This window comes from Chlamydotis macqueenii, chromosome 7 (genome assembly GCF_036417535.1).
Source record: "Chlamydotis macqueenii isolate bChlMac1 chromosome 7, bChlMac1.mat, whole genome shotgun sequence".
In the NCBI taxonomy this organism is placed as follows: Eukaryota; Metazoa; Chordata; class Aves; order Otidiformes; family Otididae; genus Chlamydotis; species Chlamydotis macqueenii.
In genome coordinates, this window is record NC_141562.1 from 17436817 (window position 1) to 17457977 (window position 21161).

The 21161-nt window shown below is 45.6% G+C and overlaps 1 protein-coding gene across 3 annotated transcripts in view; it reads right to left on the reverse strand.

Moving 5' to 3' along the window:
* Positions 1-21155, reverse strand: part of CHUK (component of inhibitor of nuclear factor kappa B kinase complex) — a 31018-nt gene extending 9863 nt beyond the window's left edge. The window contains exons 1-14 of one of the 3 annotated variants that reach the window (XM_086751680.1): positions 20982-21155; positions 20815-20909; positions 19064-19178; positions 16233-16302; positions 12527-12615; positions 11809-11898; positions 11311-11435; positions 9710-9817; positions 8048-8183; positions 6824-7018; positions 6344-6446; positions 3934-4057; positions 2583-2734; positions 1481-1542 (exon numbers count right to left, since the gene is read on the reverse strand). In XM_086751680.1, the coding sequence (XP_086607806.1) occupies positions 1481-1542; positions 2583-2734; positions 3934-4057; positions 6344-6446; positions 6824-7018; positions 8048-8183; positions 9710-9817; positions 11311-11435; positions 11809-11898; positions 12527-12615; positions 16233-16302; positions 19064-19178; positions 20815-20909; positions 20982-21140 (1623 nt within the window). In that variant the 5' untranslated portion in view covers positions 21141-21155. Of the gene's footprint in view, positions 1-1480; positions 1543-2582; positions 2735-3933; positions 4058-6343; positions 6447-6823; positions 7019-8047; positions 8184-9709; positions 9818-11310; positions 11436-11808; positions 11899-12526; positions 12616-16232; positions 16303-19063; positions 19700-19858; positions 20772-20814; positions 20910-20981 lie in introns of those variants that run through there. The other 2 variants (XM_086751682.1, XM_086751681.1) reach the window with 2 other exon arrangements.
* Positions 21156-21161: the final 6 nt, after the last annotated feature.

Here is a 21161-nt window from a genome sequence, read left to right on the forward strand (position 1 = left end):
GTGGATGGTATCACCTAGATCGAAATCTCTGAACCACCACTGGATGAGAAAAATCAGCTTCTTCATAGATCATATCTCTTTGAGATGCATGCTGCACACACACACACACACACACTCTGGCTCTACGTAGGTTCCAGCAGTGAAGATTTCTTCTCCTGCTCTTACAACATGGACAGAGAGTGCTCTCACATTTTACCCTGCCATATGCATTTTGGTCTGACGTTTCTTTGGTATTAAGCATCTTCCTCAAAGCAATATAAAATATAACAATCTTACGCTAAGCCCCGACAGTAAGATAGGCGAGGCAGCCAACAACAGAATTTCTGAGTATGAGGAGCAGACGTGTGGTGCCAGACACACACTGGAGATCCCCAGCATGGTTAGGAAAGCACTAGTCACCATAACGGGTCCTAACGCCATGGACTCTGGGCACTGATCGGCTTTCCTGAAAAAGTGTTTGGAGATATTTCAGGTTTTCCTTTCTGATCTGGGACTGTCAGATGGGAAAATCGAACATTTTCCAGAACAAACCCCTTGCTGAAGCTGTAGAAATACTTGGTACGAGGCTATACAAATGGGATGTGAGCCCTTGACCAGAAAGGGATGTCTGTAGGTCTTGCAGGTAAAGAATAAACGAAGAAGAAGAACTGAGAAGCCACATAATCAATAGAGAATCAGATTGTGAGAAAAATGTGAAATAAACCCTGTTATCAAAAGGAATTATTTATCTGGAGCACTACAACTCAGCACACAGCATAACTGTGTCTCTTGAATCCACAGATGTTAAACTGCCCACTACACAGACTGAGATACCACTGTGTATTACACAGTAGAGTATTTTCCATTCCTGATAAACGGACACAGTGTGACCATACATGTGGACTGCACAGCTTGAAGACAGAACATAATTCTGATGGTCTGCAAAGTAAATATTTGTTGAGGTTGCTGGTTTTCTGGAAACAGCCAGCATTAGGTTTGAGTTATTCTGCTAGAAGCAGCCTTGCTTTTATCTTTGTGCTTCCTAAACTGTTCCTTCATAGGGGAAAAAAGATAGGCAACGTAATTTATTGTCTGTGTTTCTAATGGTCTCTGGGATTTTTTAACCACTGTGCTCTGTATTACTAGAGCCAATACAAGAACTGCCTGCAGGGGAGAGCAAAAATATGATACACCAGCCTAGCAAACCACAGGACAATCCTGGTCAGCAGAACTTGCAGTATTCTCGGCAGTCCTGCAGCTAGCTGCTACGACGGAGCACAATAAAGAAACTAATTTTAAAGACTGCGACTCTGAACTCCTGCAATTTTGAAATCACCGCATAGTAAGTGATTGGTATTATTTTCAGCTTTAGCAATAGAAATTTTTGTGTGCAATACACCCAACCAGGAAGACTCTTGGCTATAGCAACACCATTTATTTTGGGCAATAAATAACGTATCTCTTCACAGAGAGATAATGAAGCTTCGTCAACATCGCCTACCTGTGCACACTGAGAGGCCTTCTCTTCCATCTCCTTCCAAGCTTTGAGCATCTTTTCTGAAGCTTAAGAGAGTTGTTAATTTATAAAAACATACTGACACAAAAATAAAGCATGACCTGATGTTTACATACATCGGTTGAATTTGAACATGAAGAGCGTGACGCTGAATCTCCAAGTGGAAGTCATGACCCAGAGATCAGAGGAAGACAGCAAAATTGCAACTTAACAACTCCACGCTCGACTTTAACTCACATGCAAACCCTTTGGTAGGATTTTCCTGTTTGCAATCACCGGCCTAAAATGAGTCTCAGTCTCTAGACTCCATCATTAAGCTCAACAACTGCCACTTTTGATTAAACACAGGCTGTTCAGAACCAGTTTACTGAGTCTTTCCATTTTCCATCATCATCCTTCAGCTCAGTCATAATTATTGACTCAAGTTCCGGTTTGTAGCCATATATCCAAACTATGCATAAATCTTAGTATTCTACCCTGAACAGTATTTGTAAGATCCAGACATTTCTGTGACATTAAAACTGTAACTGGTGCTTTTTCACCTCACCTTGCACCCTGAACTCATGCTACCTCCTGATACCAGGCACAGCAAGATCACTCCCTTAGCAGCGTTCAAAACGGTGTTTCTACAGTCACCATGCCTGCTTGTTCTGCCACACGTGGTTAGCAGCCCTTTCACTGTACGTCAGATGCAGCAACTCTGCTCTCCGCTTTACGCCCGGTGACAACTCCAAATGAATCAGATTCTGAACGAATTAACATCACCAGACATTTCAACACCAGTACTATAAATACTGCAGTTTTCTTAGCCTGGTGTTCTCAGTAGGGAACAGCTGACCACCTGTTTCACTGTCACTAAAGGTCTCCAAAAACATTTTATTTTTTTTTATCTTCTTCCCTTTGCTAACGTCAAAGTCTTCTCCTGCCCCTGTCCCAGCTAAAACATACCCAGAAAGATGCTGCAGAAGACAACAGCAGCTCCTGCATTCATTTTCTTATAAGCTGGTTCTTACCCACAGCCCTTCAGTCAGCCTGACCCTTTACAGGGTCAGACAAGACACCCAGGCAAGTACTACACCATACATACAGATGCCATAAGCCATCTGATCACTGTACTTCTCCAGGTCGAGGCGAATGCTTTGATGGAAGAATTCCAGCTTCGCTTTCAGTTGCTGAGATGCTGACACCATATTGTTCTTCATTTTTATTAGGTTGGCATTATACCGAAGAAGACTGAGCCTAAACAAATGAAACAAGAACAGCACATGTTAGTTGAAAAGTATACCTGGACTTACATGACCAGCGCCGTCACATCAGCTGAAGGAAAGACATAGCTAGCAAAAAATTTCTTAAGATCCTTGGAACAGGGAGTCTCAGCGGGGTCACAGACTCCATCTCATGTCCTTAGAAGCTGCAGGTCCTCAGCAAGCAAAAGAGAAAGTCCTTCCTCATTTCCCAGTTATTTTTTTCAAGCTCAGTTAAACAGCCTTTGCAGCGTAGAGTATTTTTTAGAATTTTGAGGGTTCTGTAAGTGCACGTTGCCCTCTTGTGAATGCTGGCACCTTTTTTATCACTTGAGATACACGACACTGCCCATTCTGTGATTCAATCACAGGACAAAACCCTACAAATAAACAGTTTAAACTCATTCCGCCACTTGTGAAACAACTATTCCAGGCTGCACTAGGAGGAATCTTACCAGTAGGCCGAGGGAGGTGATCTTGACCCTCTATTCAGCACTGGTAGGGCCACACCTGGGTCCAGTTCTGGGCTCCCCAGTACCCCAGAGACATGCAGAAGGGCCAGTGAAGGGCTATGGAGCATCTCTCCCGTTAGGACAGGCTGAGAGAGCTGGGACTGTTCAGCCTGGAGAGAAGCAGGCTGAGTGGTGATCCAAATATACTAACACTTGAGGGGAGGCTGCAAAGAGAATGGAACCAGGCTCTTTTCAGTGGTGCCCAGGAACAGGACCAGAGGCAATGGGCAAAAATAAACCTGAAACACAGGAGGTTCCCTCTGAACATCAGGAAACTTTTTTATTGTGAGGGTGACCGAGCACTGGCATAGGTTGCCTAGAGTGGTTGTGGAGATATCCTTGGAGATATTTACAAGCCATGTGGACAAGTGACCCTGCTTGACCAGAAAGGCTGGACTGGATGTCCTCCAGAGGTTCCCGTCAACCTCAGCCATTCTGAGAGTCTGTCACTATATGTACGGTTCAAGTTTTTTCAGTGATTATCAATGCCAGGCACTAAGCAGTAAAATCCCTAGAATGGAATAAACTCCCAGCCCGAACATGTTTTATAATGTGAAAGTACAGAACAGTAGAGGGCTGTAAAACTTCGGGTAACCAAAACTCCCTGAGATGCACATTTCCATGCAAACAGTCTCTGTATTCACATAATATTGAATCTTCTGAATGAGGAGTCACAACTTACATGGCAGCTCTCTGGCCCTGGAAAAGCCTGCTATAATCTTCTTTTAGCCCAATCACATAGTGAACTGCTTCTGCCCATACCTTGCGCAGCTGTGGAATCGGCAGTTGGATTTTACTATCCTGTACTGAATGCAAGAAAAACATAATTGTACGCAAATGAAAAGACAACTCTAGAAAAGGACTTCAACGCTTACAACATTCCTGCTTCCTGCTTCAGGTACCTAAAACAAGGGATCAAGCCACATAAGTTCTCCTCATTTTTTATGTGATGCTGCCTAAGTGTGTATAAGCTTTCCACGTTATGGCTCGCCACGTATTTGACAGTCTGCTACTGGCCAGGCACCAGCTTGTGTTTGAACTTATAGCTACAAGAGTGCTGGTTTCTTTGAGCACTTTGGCCTGTTGGCATTAGCAGACACAGGGCACACTGCATGTAACACAGCACAAGGCAGGACCCATAAGTAGTTTTTTTTACAAAAACTCCTATTTAAAGCACCTGCCCAAGCTGGCAAATCAAACTTAATTGCTCCTTTTAATCAATTGATATTGGTCACTGTCCTGACGTCCATTTAATCTGAAAATGTCTTCAAATCTTTTGTACATTTCCTCCCAGCTTCCTGACACAGATGTTTAAGGGGAATAAATGCAGGACTTATGTGTGTTCCCCTATAGAGACGGGGAACTGTCACTACATTGCGATACCAATAACCATGTTGTAGTAAGCTTTAGCTCCAAGAGATTCAGCACAATGATGCCACACAATGAGATTCACCAGAATAAAATAGCCCAGAACACAGAGAAAAACAATCAGAATAAACCTGAGTGGCAGTAAAAGGAGACAAGGAAAACCAGCACAATTTTTGCAGAGGCAGGCCAAAGAAAATTAAGCTACTTAACAGTAACTGTATGCCACAAGGAATTTCCTTCACATGCAGTATTCCAGTAGATGTCTCCCATCGCTTGACATTATTTTTTCTTTCATAGAGGTATACAAGATCCTTCATATACTGGGAACATGTATGCCTTCACAAATTTACATTAGGTCCTGTAGATGACTGCTGTCATGTCAGGAGACAGGTAATGGAAGCTGTAGGCAGAGAAGCAGCTTTCATGCATGGTCTAAAAGTACACTGATGATGCCAGGGCCAGGCAGCAGCACCAGAACTAAGAGGGACCAACTGGAGCAGATCCCACTCGTATCCATGCAGCAACAGAGAGGCTCTACTCTAAAAAAATCAAGAAGGACTGGCCTGGACTTTCTCAGACACTTGGCTCTGGTTGTTGAGGCCTGAAGTAGAATCAGTGCTATGGGGTTATGGACACATCGTCACTAGAGCTGAAAACTGTCAGGAAGACAGTACAAGAGGTTTTGAGCCTCTATCAAGTGCCTCTGAAGACCAGTCCTAACTCATAACCTCCACAGGGGAATGGCAGCAGTTCTGCAACTGGTACAACATGGCCTAACACACTGGCTTGGCTCTGCAATCAGAGCGTGGCTGATTGCCTCATACAGGGCCTGAATGATCAACAGCACAGAATGAGGGACCCGTTCTTCCACTTAGGCAAGACATGAGAAATGGATCACAGCTACCATAGACAGTACAGGGCAAAAAGGTAATCTGTATCCTCGGGATGCTGATATGGGGTTCAGAAGTATAAATCTAGGAGAGCTGTAGGAGGGCAACTGCTCAGGAACATCCAAAGTGCCCAGTCTCAGGGGACAGGACTGCAAGGAGCTGAAACCCGTTTGTACCTGTGCACAGGGAGAAGAAGGGATAGGTGCACAACTTCTACAGATGCTAAACTCTAAGAAGGTCCCCAACTCTTGCTGCCATCAAAGGAGGTCTGTGTGGACTGTCACTCAAGTTCTGCAAACATCTCCTGCTATGATGTCACTGCAGCGCTCTGGGACAAGACCATTTAGCACAGTAGAAGGCTGTGCAAATTACATCACAGCCCCCAAGTCACAATCTTCTTTCCAGGATGTAGCATGCAGACATAACCAAAAGTTTCCTTCTCTAGGCTACAAGATCAGGATGCACATATCACCTCCCAAGCCTTCACTCACATCATGGTTCTGTTTAAGCGGGACAACGCTCAGGTTTAGGTGTTTAGGTGGGATAGATGCTGTTCAGTGCACAGAATTTAATACAAAGGCAAAAACCTTAACTGAATTCTTAAGTTCCTCCATAGTTCCCATAGGGCGAGTAATAAACTCTCTGAACATTTACAAAATGTGGAGATACAGCACTGTAGACAAAACTTTGTTAGGTTGCTCCAGGTTCTTAAGTGGTCCTCTTTGAATTAGAGTGCCCTTCAAGATAACACACAGATATTTGTAAGGCAAATCTACTTCCATGTTACATGAGAAGCAGTGCTTTCAGCTCCCAGCTGTCCTCCAGCATACTTACCAATGTAATTTACACAGTCAGACAGACTCCGAGAAGCAAAAGGTCCATCATAGACAGTTTTGCTTTTATCAAACAAATAGACCATGTAGCTATCCCAGCCTCTCTGGTGAGAAAACAGAAGAGAAGATAAACAAGAGAATTTCCAAACATAGCTCCTACTAACCCAGAAGGTCCTGGTTACATCATAAACTAATTATTACGGGCAGAGACTCTTCTTAACAAGTGCTTTAAAAAACTGATTTTGACAGATCCCACAGAAATAAAGGACCCTTTGCTAGCAAGTTACTTTAAGTATTTAGTCAGAGTATCACTATAGAAATCTGCTTACATTAGCTGATAAAGGAAATAATGCTAGACCTTACAAATTATTACACTTACAGAGCAAACTGTCTCCAGTGGGAGAAGACCAAGGCAATCTATCTTCCCTAAGATTTTAAGTTCCCTGAGAATGTGAAAGACATTAAACAAAATCATTCTTACTACGCCATCAATAACACACTGGGAAGCAGGCTTCCGAGGGTCCAGGCAAATCCCTGTTTCCAACAGCAGTTCCTGATTTCCAGTACTAATTCCAGTTTCAAACTCAATCCGAATCTGAAGGGAATGAAGGCTTTCCTCAGGATGCAAAAGAAATGAAACAATCTTGGCAGAGGTCATATTTAGGATGTGTACTATCTGTAAAAAGAGCACAAGTTGATTGCAAGTAACTGGCCATTAAAGACAAAGGACACAAAGGCCTGGGAGGGAGCATGCAGCAATTAACATGTTAGACAGAGAGCATCGCTTGTGTTTTAATGACTATAATATTCAAGTTCAGCAGGAAAGCCCCACATAGTAAACTCAAAGCCTGAGCCTGTTACTTTTAACTTGATGCCAGAGAAGATTACAATCAAACCAACAAGCCATGCTGCAGCTTAATTACATCAAAAGAACGGTGACAAGCTAGCCATAAAAACCACCTTGAGCCTCGCTGTCTCTGATGCTGGCCAGTCCTGCTCCCAAGAAAGGGTGTCCCATTTATCTCTCCACACAAAAAAAGCTATTCCATACCAGTGCTTGTCTTCTCACGGCTCTCACGGCCCTGTCTATACTTTTGCTGTACCTGGGCAGAGACTGTAGGACCCAAACCATACCATGATATACAGATTTTGACAAGTCCCAATTACGGGCACAATATTTTGTGTTTCAGGCTTTAATGCCTTTGGAATCCTTCTAGATCAAAGCAAATGATCCTCCAGCTTGTACACGTGCTTGCCTCAGCTAGTCTTACTCCAGCAAAGCTCCAATAATTACTTGAAGGGGAAGACTCAAGTGAAAGTATTTGATGTTCTACTACAGTTACGACTAGAGCACATGGACCTGGAGGTCACAGCATCAGTAGCAGAGTTCAGGAAAACTTATTTTCAAATATTAGACCATTATTCGATCTTGGCAAGTCCTTTCTGAGATGACAGACAGTAATATATTCTTCTATATTCTTCATTCTTCTATTCTAAGTGTAAAGATAGATGCTGGTGATATTTTGCCTCCAGGTATGTACTGGACAGGCTGTATGTCTACTCACCTCCCGACACCAACAAAAACATTCCTCCTGATCCTGCAGCTGCATGATGCCAGGATTACAGCTTTGCTCCACTGAACACACTTTCTGTCCTCTGAGATGCTTTCAGCAGGCCTTTAAACTCAGTAACAACTCTCACTCACCTTCAAATTCAGTATGTGATCCATTATTAGGAAACACTTTGGACGACCAGTCTCAGGATCTAAACCTCCACCCCTCTGTTGTGGATCCCAATTCAGCATCAGCTGCAACCAGTTTTCCATTGGTTCTACAATTAAACTAAACCAGAAGAACCGTAAGAAAGAGAAGGCAGTCATTCTACAGCACTCAGTCTGCTTAGGAAACTAGGGTCTCACAACAGCAATAAAGTTACAACTCTTTGGTGAAAGACCATATGTGTGCAACAGCCGCTGAACGTGCAGCTATTTCGCTGCAGTGAGAGGCTGGACGGGGAGGAAAGCACATACAGAGCACCCGCACTGGAACATCAGCCTTCCCCAACCTCAGCGGGAGCACATGTCCATCCAACACATCTCGCATTACACTACTACTTCCTCCGACTCCTATTCATTGAATCAGAAGTACCTTGACACATCAATAAGGCATGTCAAAACAGGTAAGGGGGAGAACTGGTTTCTGGCTCTTTTTCCTCCAAAAACTGTGCTACATGTAAAATCAAATAGTTTTCAAAGCCTTGTCTGCAGAATAACCATTCCCATGCTGCAGAGCTGCCTGGAAGGCTCTCCTCCATGTTTACCCACAAAAGAAGCACATAAGTTTATTGTCAAGAACATCTTTCAAGGCAGTACACAGTGCAAAATGCCCCAAATACTGGCACAAAGCCATTTATTTCATTCTCAACTCTAGTACTTCTCCCAGAAATCTGCCAGTGCCAGTGAGTTGCACTGCACTGCTGGACACAAGTGCTAGGTAAGTGACGAGAATCTGCCTTCTGACTCGGTACAGACCCATTAGTTCAGGCTGAAGGCCCTCCTGGAGGCCTTTGGTCTCAGCCCTAGTTCACAGCAGGGCCAGTGTCACAGCTACAGCAGGCTGCTCAGGACCGTGTCTGGGCGAGTTTGGGCAGTCCCCACAGCCAGAGATCCCCCCGCTGCTTGGGGCCCTGTCCCAGGGATGCATCACTAGTGCGGGGAAACCTTCTCCTGTGCCCAAATTTTGTCTCCCCTGTTGTAACTTCTGCTGTTGCCTTTGGTTCCCTTGCTTTGCTCCTCTCAGAAGAGCCCAGATCTTTTGTCCCTGTAACGCCCCAAAAGACAGTAGAAGACAAGATTAGATTCCCCCTTTGCCTTCTCTTTGCTAGACTGAAGCAGCCCAGCTTCACGGGTCTCTCCTTGTATGCTCTATTCAACAGGCTCTGACCATCTTTGTGGCCTCCACTGCACCTGCTGTAGTTTTCCCAACACAAGTACTAGAAGCTTCTGCTTTTGTGGAGCTGCTAACTCAAGTATGTGCTTTACGAGATTCAATACCATCAAGTTATCGGGTAGGTGTCACTCAGCAGCCTTGAGATAACGGGTGGAAAGCAGTCACAGAGTTTGCACTGCAAGGTGAACCACCATCATCCCACAAATTGCAGGGTGAACAGCCATTGGAGAGCCCAAAGTATCAAGAAGAGCCTGTGGCTACGAGCTATTCCTTAAAGCAAATGGTAGCTTGCCAGGAGCATGAAACACTCCTTAGGAGAAAGAAGGAGGACCCCTCAGTGCTGGGGATAAAGGAGGAGGAGCCCTCAGTTTAAAAGACAAGCCAAAAATTACCACACGTAGCCACAAGGGCATACTTACCCACACAGGCTGTGAGGCTGTGGCAAATGGGTACTAAAGCGAACCTCTCCATTCATCTCTTCAGAAGCAAAGATGTGCTTTGGATCCTTCTTCTTGATTTTTTCATGCCTAGAAAATAAAATCCTTTATGGATATATGGACAATGTCACTTTTGAAAAGGGCCAACCCAACATGGCAGCAGCAAAAAAACACCACAGTCTAGTAGCTTTAGAAAACAAACTCTTATTTCAGGGCAACGACGACATTTCCAAGCAATCCACCCAGAACATCTCCCAGCAGAAGAGGGGAGTCCTCGCAATTAACTCTGTGTGTGGAAACATTTTTGCACCTGCCTGCAAAGAGGTCTGGACAGCATCAAACAAGAGGATCAACAATTCACTGACCACAGAGGAAGCCTATAAAACAAAGTCAGCCTCTACATATGAACGAGACAGACAAGATTGGCAAAAGTCATCTGGCAAAACCACTGCAAGAGTCATCTGGCAAAACCATTGCTCTTCACTCATCCGAGTGAAGCACGCGAGTGTTAGAACGCAGCATGCTACTGGATCCAGTACCAGAAAAAGCATCACCAGCAACTCTGCCTCAGTTTCCTCACTTTGGCTCACTTCAGCACTGGTGGGAACCTTGCCCTGAGCTCAGCCCTGGAGCCTGCCAGCCTCTCTTTCCCAGTCAGCTCCAACTGGAACTGAAGCTACACGTGTGGCCTGCGCTGTTGTCTTCCGTCTTTTACGGACAAGGAAGAGCCATTTCAAATGTCATTCACTCAGTAGTTTTCTACTAGTTATATTAGTAAATCAAGCTCACCATGTTGAAAAAAATGCAATGAATATTGAACTAGTAAAATAATAAAATCCAAAGAGTTGGCAGCTAAAAGGGAAACTATTGCAATATATTGGTTAAAATGATTTTTTAGTAACATATAATAATAACTTAAGCTAACACTTGCACAAAACCTCAAATTTACCTTCTTCTCTCCTGTTGCTATTTCAATGCTAAGAGAAAAGCATCCTTTTAAAAACCAAGCTTACATACACTCCTGGTAACACAGGGTAAGAAGTGGAAATATAAAAATAGATACTTCTGCCCCTTCTTCTAGCCCTGAAAGAGCAAGCAGAAACCTTCATATGCAGGTTAAAGTCTTTCAGTCATCACTTTCGTAAAGTTACTTACAAACACATAACTATGTATTTACTATGCAAAACATGCTCTGTCTTGCTGTGTATTATTTATTGCTAACAATAAGTAACCTCACAGCCTAGATGAACTGTATCATTCCTTCCCATTACATTTGCTGACACCGATATACAGACTGGCTTATAATTACACTTTTAATTTCAAATTTCACTTATGAAGGAATGATTATGACCAGAGGCTACCACACCACGTAATAAGCACATTCTACAGTATGTATAAATAGCACATTGAACTGTCTTTGATACTGCTGAAGCATCAACAGCTTCTGCAAAGCTGAACAGCCACCAGTCCCAGCACCTAACTAACAATAAATTCACCATTCTGCTTCACGCTGTCACCTCACCACACGCAGCAGCTGTCACTCCTACTGCCTGGCATCACCCCTTGCAGGGTAAGTATCTTACCAGGTAAACGGCTGGAGATTGTGCAAGAAAGGTCTAAATCCTGCAACGCACTCAAACACCATCGTTCCAAAGCTCCAGTAATCGACAGTAACGGAGTAAGATTTATTCTCAAAGAGTTCTGGAGCCTAAAAAGGATCATAAAAAGACACTTTGAAAGCGGTATTTCAGGTCATCTATTTTCATGCATTTCTGCAGAGACACGACTGCGTCTAGGCATGGCCCCCAAGTCCAGAGCAGCGCGGGGACCCTGACGTGGTGCTGCTTAGGCTGCTCAGTAGGTCAGGGCCTGCAGCACCCAACCCACACGGAGACGGAAGGGAGCCAGGTTTGTCAGGTCTGGCTGTGGGGAGGCTGGACGGGGGCATGGGCTGAAAGCAGCCCCTGACCATGGCGCAGGAATAGATGGAGGGGATGGATGCAGCCAAACTCATCTCAGGTGATATAAAATGTGGCAATGCCACATCACTTGTACACATGAAAAAAAAGAAAATGCCTTACCAAATATTGTAATGTTCCAACAAATGATGTGCATAAACTTCCTTGATCCAGATCCTTTGCGTATCCCAGGTCTATTATTTTGTGGACAACCTGTAGACAGTTTAAACAGAAGAGCAAATTCAGAGAAAAAACCCATGAAAAACCCCCCAAATCTGTGCAGTGACGTCCACAACATACAGTCAGGAAAAAGAAAGACAGAATGAAAATTCTGGAGAAAGTCCATGATGAAGCCTCGACATGCGACAGTGTTTCATCATGTAAGCTGGTGCTGTCTACTTATCTCAAATTAAACTTGACTTTATTTAATTACAGCTTGGCCAAACAGAGTATCTAGCTTTTTAACTGGGAATTTAAAGTTATTTGTTTAAGGACTAACAACAGACAAAACAATTTTCACTAAGAAACCCATTTGGCTGACTCTCTGAACTAGCTTGATTTTACATGCAGCCCTTAAAGCCACAAACACACGGATATGTGACAATCTTGTATCATTCAGGCAGGGTTCTTGGATGGAAGCAAAAGTCGTTTGTTTTTAATGACAAGGATTTAAGAATAAGCAAACCAGGATTTGTGGCTTCAAGAAGACATAAACTTCTAGAAAATTCACAGGGCAGTTTTCAGCCCAGTTCAATGCCACAGACTACTTATTCTCTTATTTCTCTCAGGCAAGACAAAGCTGCTGACAACTTCCAGAAATGACAGAGGCTACCTGACTTACCTTCCCACCTTCATCCTGAAGAACAATATTTTCAGGCTTTAAATCTCTGTGTATAATTCTGTTTTCATGCAAGTACTGGATACCAGATCCTGAAAGACATTTATCTGATTTAACAGAAAATAAACTCACAGTGATCAAGGATACATCTGATAAAAAAATCTAATATCCCTGGCTTTAGGGTTGACTTCAATAAACCTTCATTTTAAAGCACTATTAAGAACTATTGAATTAAAAGATTCTTCAGATTTATGCTAGGACTGAAGTAACTCTGTTCCTCTGCTCTGCAGAAACGGATGTCACTGCAGAGTTCAGATCTTGTGGCACAACTGGAAGTCACATTCAGGCAGCTGAATTCTTCTCAAACTGAAGAGTTACAAAACGAACCGCAGCGTGCAGACAAGTCATGACAGAACGGCTTGGGTTGGAAGGGACCTTCCAAGATCACCCAGTTCCAATGCCCCTGCAATGGGCAGGGACCCCTTCCACCAGACCAGGTCGCTCAAAGCCCCATCCAACCTGGCCTTCAACACTTCCAGGGATGGAGCATCCATAGCTTCTCTGAGCAACCTGTGCCACTGCCTCACCACCCTCACAGTAAAGAATTTCTTCCTTATGTCTAATCTAAACCTACGCTCCTCCAGTTTAAAGCCATCACCCCTTGTCCTACATGCGCTTGTAGTAGGGCTTTACCTGGAGCCTTCTCTTCTCCAGGCTGAACAGCCCCAACTCTCTCAGCCTGCCCTCATAGGAAAGGTGCTCCAGCCCTCTGATCATCTTTGTGGCCTCCTCTAGACTTTCTCCAACAGCTCCACATCCTTCTGATGTTGGGGGCTCCAGAGCTGGACACAGTACTCCAGGTGGGGTCCCACCAGAGCGGAGCAGAGGGCTAGAATCACCTCCATTAATATCCTAGCCATGCACTTTTTGATGCAGCCCAGGATGCAGTTGCCTTTCTGGGCTGTGAGCGCACATTGCCGGCTCATGGTGAGCTTCTCATCCACCAGCACTCCCAAGTCCTTCTCCTCAGGGCTGCTCTCAATCCATTCCCTGCCCAGCCTAGATTTGTGCCTGGGATTGCCATGACCCAGGTGCAGGACCTTGCACTTGGCCTGGTTGAACTTCATGAGGTTGGCACGGGCCCACCTCTCCAGCCTGTCCAGGTCCCTCTGGATGGCATCCCTCCCCTCCAGCATGTCGACGGCACCACACAACTTGGTGTCATTGGTGAAGTTGCTGAGTGTGCACTCTATCCCACTGTCCATGTCACCGACAAAGATGTTGAACAGAGCAGGGCCCAACACAGACCCCTGAGGGATGCCTCTCGTCACCAGTCTCCACCTGGACATTGAGCCATTGGCCACCACTCTCTGAGTGCGGCCATCCAGACAATTGCGCCTGCCGGAAAGCGAAATTCACTACTGGTCCACCAAAGTAACAACACTAGCTGCTAAATAAAAGATAAAAGCAAGTGTCTGCCACAGGACATAGCCACAGACAAAACAGCAAAAGACTATTTTTTTTTTTTTAAAGTCATGACTTTTCAATCTTGGAGATATGCAAGCGGAAATAAAAGGTCCCACGAAAGGCCCAAGGCAAGTATTGTATTTTCTCCTCTTCATCATGGGGCATTTTAAATTTTCCTATGTGAAAGGCATTCTGACTGCAGATTGTGTAAAGCCTACTTTTCACCTGCTGTGACTGTAAATTCTTTACAGGGTTATTTTAAGAGAAACACTCAGCCAACATGTCTTGCCCACAGTTCAAACACTTGCTCCCATCAGGGAGAAAGTTCTCAACCTTCACTGATTTACCAATCATTTACACATTTAACAGCTTCTAACTTGCATTTCTTCTCTGCTGCCTTTTCACATCTTTGCCAAAGACATGCCAAAGCCATTCAACTTCTTATGAAGACCACAGACCCCGTTCTGCAGATGGAAGGGGAATATGAGTGAAGGAACGCAGAGTTGCGCTTGATGTTGGGACCTCAACTGCAAGCTCTCTCACCACTGAAAAGACAGAAGCCCAGGCCAGTAAGTCCAAAATGATTTCTCATGTCAAAACTAGGTCCATTCGTACAAGTAGAGACGGGTTACCTGTAACAGAACTAATAAGAGCTCTACTGAGGAGCGTTCCTGGGAAGCCTACTTGCTGGAGAAACCATCTGTAGGCATCACCCTCAATCAGATGATTTGTCCTCTCTGGGGTGTCCAAGAAGCCAGGCACTTCCAAACAGGAAGGCCAGTTTGAAGTCTCACATCTCTTATTCTCTTACAGTGCTCTCAGTGGTCAAGAATTTGGCATCAAGCAAGCTAAAGCTCAACAGTTCGAAAAATTAGATATTTGATGAAACACTTCAGGGGACCATCAAGTTTGTGTCACAGAATGATTTCCATGGATTACTACAGCCTTGGGAAATGGCTTTACAGCAGGCACACAAAGGTATCAAGTTAAATTGATGGGAGTGCTGGGCAGTGCTGTCACCTTGGGGTACTCCCACCCTGTATGGATTTGCTGCCTGCTTCCTTTCCAAACTGCTCAGACACCTTCTGTAATGCAGATCAAGCTGACTCTGGCTAATTCTCACCTTGCCATCACTCCGCCTTCCTATGCGCTGCCTGGGGCTCTCCCTAGGGCCATGCGCAGCATAACAGCAGTGTTGGTGGGAAAGGAAGTTTCTTCTCCAACCTCCCACAGCGCAACACAGGGCTGGCGCCCCTCGTTACACGGCTCACCAAGTACACTTTGGTCCTATCCATCACCTTTGCACCCACCCTTTTGGTAGTCACCCGCCGCTCTGAGAACCTCCTCAGCCTCCTTGCGGTCAGGCCCAACAAGCCTATCTCCTGCTGGGTCGGATGTTCCAGGCCGTGGGCAGCCTTTGTAGGGCCTTGCCAGGATCTCCAAGTCCCTCTGGAGCTTTGGGCCAGATGTGGACAACTGTATCCAGATGAAGCCTCCCCAGCACTGAGCAAAGGAGACAATCATCTCCAGAGCCACAACTCTGAAGCAGACCAACAGAACTGCTCTTGCAAAATGAGAGGCTTCTCAACTCTAAGGGGTACCTATTTTGGGATCATCTACCTAATTAAACCTCAGTTGAGAGAAAATAATTAGCCAGAAGACTGCTAGACTAGCCATGGTATGGCAGGATTCCTCTTCTGCTATGCTCTTACCTACCTTGCTGTCAGCTCCACTGCAGTTTACCATCTCCTCTGTACTGTCACCCTGAACAAACAAAATTTCCCCCCTACTGAGCAAACCCTACACAGAGAAGCCACAGGGCAACTGTGGCACTTCTCAGATTGCTTCTTGCTTTTTGTCTTGTAAAAGTTACATTCCTTCCTACATGCAGTTTGGCATCTCCAGAGCCATGAACAGCAATGAGGATTGATGGGAAAACCGTGACCTTAACAAAACAAAACGTTAAGGTCATAGTTGCCTACAACTGACCACTACACAGCTTTTCCAATCTCATTCCACAGGCATGTCACTAGTGCAAGCTTCCTGTCTCTGTGACCAGCAGGGATACAAAGACTTTCCTCTGGAATAGAAACCTGATATGTTTTAATATCCTGTTCTCATTAGTCCCCTTTTCAGGGTCAGCTGAAAAAGAAAAATGCAATTATACATAATAAAAAAAAAAAAAAAAAAAGAATTCACCACACCAAAAACCAAAACACAAGAAAGGCATTAGACTACATACCAATGTCGCTAAGCAGAGAAAGTATTTGACTTTCCTTAAGTCCACAGCAGTTTTCCGGTTTGTTTAGCAACTACAGTAAAGAAAAAGATATTTAGACCCACAGTGCAACAGTTAACAGTCAAGAACAACATCTTCCATCGCCTGTTACAACACAGAAAGCAGCGCAGCTCAAATAACTCTAGTCGAATGAGGTAGTTGGCTTGGTGAAATAAAAGCACGGGGGAAAAAGAAAACAACTCGGATAAAACAAAAATTCATTGCACAGAGATGGGGCTGAAAAGAAGATTTGGACTGCTGGGATAACACCACAAAAGCATGAAGGCCATCAGAAAGCAAATGGGCAAGAGACACAGGCAGGGCCGTACGGCTGCAGGCAACGGGGATCCTAAGGCTCCTGGAACCTGCTCGTTCCTCATCTGCTGAAGTTTGGCTTGATGAGATTTGCCAATACCCCAAATTTGAAGCAGGACTGCTGCTTGGAGGAACGACTCTCCAGCAAGGAAAATAAATGGGATGACAAAGAAGCAAAAGGAATGGATATGCATCTAAGCCCTTGGCATTCAAACACAGGTCACTGATAAAAGGATGAGAAGGGAAAACAACAGGTTAACTCAGCACAGGCCACAGAAGAAGTCATTGTGATCATTTACAGCTCCCAAACAGCCCAGCTGGCCCAAAGCAATTGCTGCTTTAATCTGAACAAGCTGGCCAGAGCCTGTTTTTCTCAGTGTGCTGTATTCAAGTGACACCCCGCACTATGGAAAAGCCACCCAGACACCAGGCCCTGCTGCAAGAGGCTGCCAAACACTGTGCAGCCACCTCCGGGGTCACCTGTAGTCAGTCCCAACTCCTGTAACGTTGCCTGAGCCCTGTCCAAGGCACAGTACCAGCCACCCACCTCACGGCCAGGCACCTTAAAACCAGCAAACCAGTGCTGTGGCCCCAGGCTGCCCCACTCCATACAAATCACCTTCTTCAGCTCAGAGCACTCAGTCGCTGCCTAGCTCTGCCCTGGGACACAGTCTCCTTCCTGACTGCCCTCCCAAAATGAGAAGAAGCCGCTCGACACTTCAGCACTTCTTCATGTCTCCTCTCCCTTAGCCTGAATTTTTCTCCTCTAGCAAAAGTTATGGTAGGAGTACTGTAGGAAACCCCTTCCTAATCACTGCCTTAATGGTCTGTCAATAAGTAGCTTCAGCCACTTCCCACGTACATCCCAAGTCATAGCGATCTGATTTTCTGATCACTACACTGAAGGCTTTTATAGATGACTGAGGTATACCTCTGCACCGCAGACAGCCCTTCCACCATGTATCCTCATTCTTCCCTGCCTCCCACACTTCAGGCACAATCTGTAGTCAAACCTCTATGAGGGAGAAGACAAACTTCAGCATCTAACTCCTTAAGTTCTAGGCAGATGTGCTGAATAACAAAGGAGAGGGGCAAAGTCAGAAATCAAGCTCAGAGCCTACAACACTACCCTGAAAGAACACGAGGATAAAAACATGTGTGGCCCATAGACAGAAGCAGGTGCTTTTCCAGGCTTTATGGAAGACTGCAGATGTGCAATGAGAAATTAGTAGCAGTGCAAAACACAAATGATGCCAAGCGAGTGTAAGAGAAAGATTCAAAGAATAGCAGGAGCATTAAAAAAACATGCATCTTTTTGTTTTCCTGAAGGCACAAAGCATTACATGTGATCAAATGAAATGGAACATGTTACTTCCTAAATTGTCCCAGAACCTACGCAACATCTAAGGATTTACTAGAAATTAAATGACTAAATATTGCATTGTAAGTAAAGCTAATGTAATCCCAAATTTCTTCGCCAAGGTCTCCAAGTTACCTTTAAGTAGCCTCAGAACTTTTACTGTAAAAATACAACATGCAAGTGTCACTGAGAACGTGGTCAGCTACACGTGTTTGCAACATCCAAATGTTATTTTCACATATAATCACTTGCTTTCATTGCCAACCTTAAAATTGTCCCTACTGTTTTAAACAACTTAAAACCATAAAATGCAGCTCAGTAAGTCACCAATACACCAGCTGCTATCGCAGATATGCAGTTATTCCATTCAACATCTGCTCATGTTCCTCCAGTGCTACTTAACACCAGTAACAAAAACAACCAAAAACATGAGCTTCAGGAAGCTTAGATCACCTCATCTAAGCACCTCATCATGCTTAGATGAGGTGATTTCTAAGCAAACCTTAATGAACTGGGACTTGCTTCTTCAGCTCTATACAAACGGCTGCCTCCTGAATCCAGCTGCAATGGAAAGGGAGCACAAACTCTACCAGGCCATGCAGCTGGTGCCTGGGGAACTACAAAGGTTCCCTTACTCTTCAGCATTGCTACTTTGCAGAAGGGCAGATCCCAGTTCAGCAGGAAACAGCAAAGTCTCTGGAAGCCCTGGAGGCCTCAGTCCAGTACTAAAAGGATCCTCCCCTGTGCTGAGAGCAATACACCACCAGACACACGTGAATCAAAACCAGATCAGACTCCAAACAGACAGAGACACACTGCAGCAAAGCTAAATACGCTGCACGAGACTATGTAAGGCCACGGGAAGTTGCACTGATGCTAAAGCAGTTCCATGAAAGGACATGCTGCTTCAGGATAAAAGAGTATCTGCTCTTGGATTGCCCTTTGTCCTCTGGTTTCAAAAACACAAGCCTCATTTCCCACTTTACATTTACTTCCCCAGACCTGTACCTGAAAAGAAAAGTGCTACAGAACGCACATGGTTTCACAGACAACCACAGTTACAGGAACAGCATTAACTCCACTTATTTTGCCATGTATTGCAAAGCAAAGCAAGCATTACCTTCCGGAGGTCACCTCCTGAACAATATTCCATTGCCAGAAGAGGGACGTCGTTAACCAGAAAGTTCATCTCCTCAGGAACTTCACAGGCTCTTACGACATTGGGATGGTTCAACCTAAACATGCGGAAAGCTGGATGAAAACTCATGATTCCTCTTTTGGAAGAATGAGACAACAGATTGTCAACCAACCATGTGTTACGTTTCAGGTACAATTTCTGCTCCCCAAGCATATCCTTGCTGAGAAGTACACTCTTCAACTGGTACCTATCGGTATCCAAACGCATAAAATCCATACCTTGGGAATATACAAACCAGTGTTGAGCAGAAACGATGTCTCAAAATCACAGTAGAGGACTTTGATAATGGAGATTCAGGCTCAAGTTCTAGACTCCTGCACATTCCTGGCAAAGCTGTTATATGCGTGTCTCTTTCTGCACATGGGGACAGTTTCCCGCTGGCCCAAGGGTTTCATAGGAATCAGTTAATCCTTGTGTAAGTGTAAGTGTGCTAGGGAGGTGGAACCATGCAGGTGAAATCCACGTACACATGCAAGGATTCATTTCTGCAGCTGAATTCAAACAGCTGCTTCCTGACTGTCTCTAATATACGTTACTCTTAGGAATAAAAAGACACATCTAGAAGGAAATGAAGACAAATTATTTCTGCGTACACCTTCCAAAGCCTCTGGAAGCCACCACAAGAGCAGCTGTAGCTGTGCAGCTCAGTGCTTGTATTCAGAAAATGAACACAGTGAAAACTCTAACAAGAACAGTGATCTCAAAGTCCTGACTTACAAACTCAGGTTGCCTGCAAGCAGTTTCCTCCAGTGTTACTGCAGATAGCGAGGGGGCAAAGGTGACAAGAAGGCAGAGCAGGAGCTCAGTGAAGGTCTACGCAGCAGCAGCACTGCAGGCCTCAGTGAAGACAACTCAGAATAAAACTGAGCGGTGTCCCTGCTCCCACCAGCGAAATGGAACATTTCATGCTGCAGGACCTCCCTCAAAAGTGAGGAGGAATTCTCAGGACAAGGGAACCAATGCATGACACCATCACACCCAGCGCTACCGCTCACATCCATGAGGACAAAGCTGGTCAACTTCTCGTTCACAGGTAGTAGCTGAGTGACATGCTGGAGAGAAGGATGGTGGGCAGCACAGAATATGTAGTTTCTCACGAGAAAGCATCAGGAGACATTATTCTGTACATGCGGGAGCAGGACAGAAAAAAAGCAATTCCTAGCTCCCCGGCTGCTAAACCAAAGATGAACACAGTGTACGGTATTGGAACATGCAGGTGTTTTCACGTCACCACATGAAAACTCAATGTGCTGTGTCGTGCAAGCTTGGAAGAGTTTAGGTATCAGTAAGGAATGGACAAACAGCCCAGGCAACATAAGAGTGCAGAAGGTTCAGATGTCCCTAGGTCCCAAGCCAAGGCAGCACCCACTGCATCGGAGCAGAAGCGCTTGGACACCCTGGGATGACAGATGAACTGTCAGAGCTGCCAGGTGACATGCAGCCCCTCATCCCGGCTGGCTCAGGGGCTGGCTGTCCCCATGCCCCAGACCCTCATCCTGGCTGGTTTAGGGGCTGGCTGTCCCTGTACCCTCATCTCAGCTGGTTCAAGGGCTGGGGACGGCTGATTCCACAGCCCAGACCCTCACGCCGGCTGGTTCAGGGGCTGAGGCCCCAGCACGTCGCTCCGGCCGGCCGAGGCCCGCCCGGGCCCCGCCGCCCCTTCCCGCACTCACTTCTTCATGATGTCGATCTCGTGGCACCAGCGGTCCTTGTTCTTGACGCTCAGCTCCAGCCGGCAGGATTTGATGGCCACCCGGGCCCCCGAGTCCTGCGAGACACAGCCCCGTCAGCCGGCCCAGCTCGGCCCTGCCCGGCCCCGCTCCCCTCCGCGCCGCCCCACCTGGTGCTGGTAGAGGCAGACGTTACCGAAGCCGCCGGTACCCAGGCGGTCGCGCATTTCCCAGGGCCCGCAGCCTCCCGCCGGCTGCCCCCGCAGCGCCACCCCGCCGGGGGCCCGCTCCGCGCCTCCGCCGGGCCCCGGGGGGCCGCCCCGCTCCATCGCGCCGCAGCCACTCGCCGC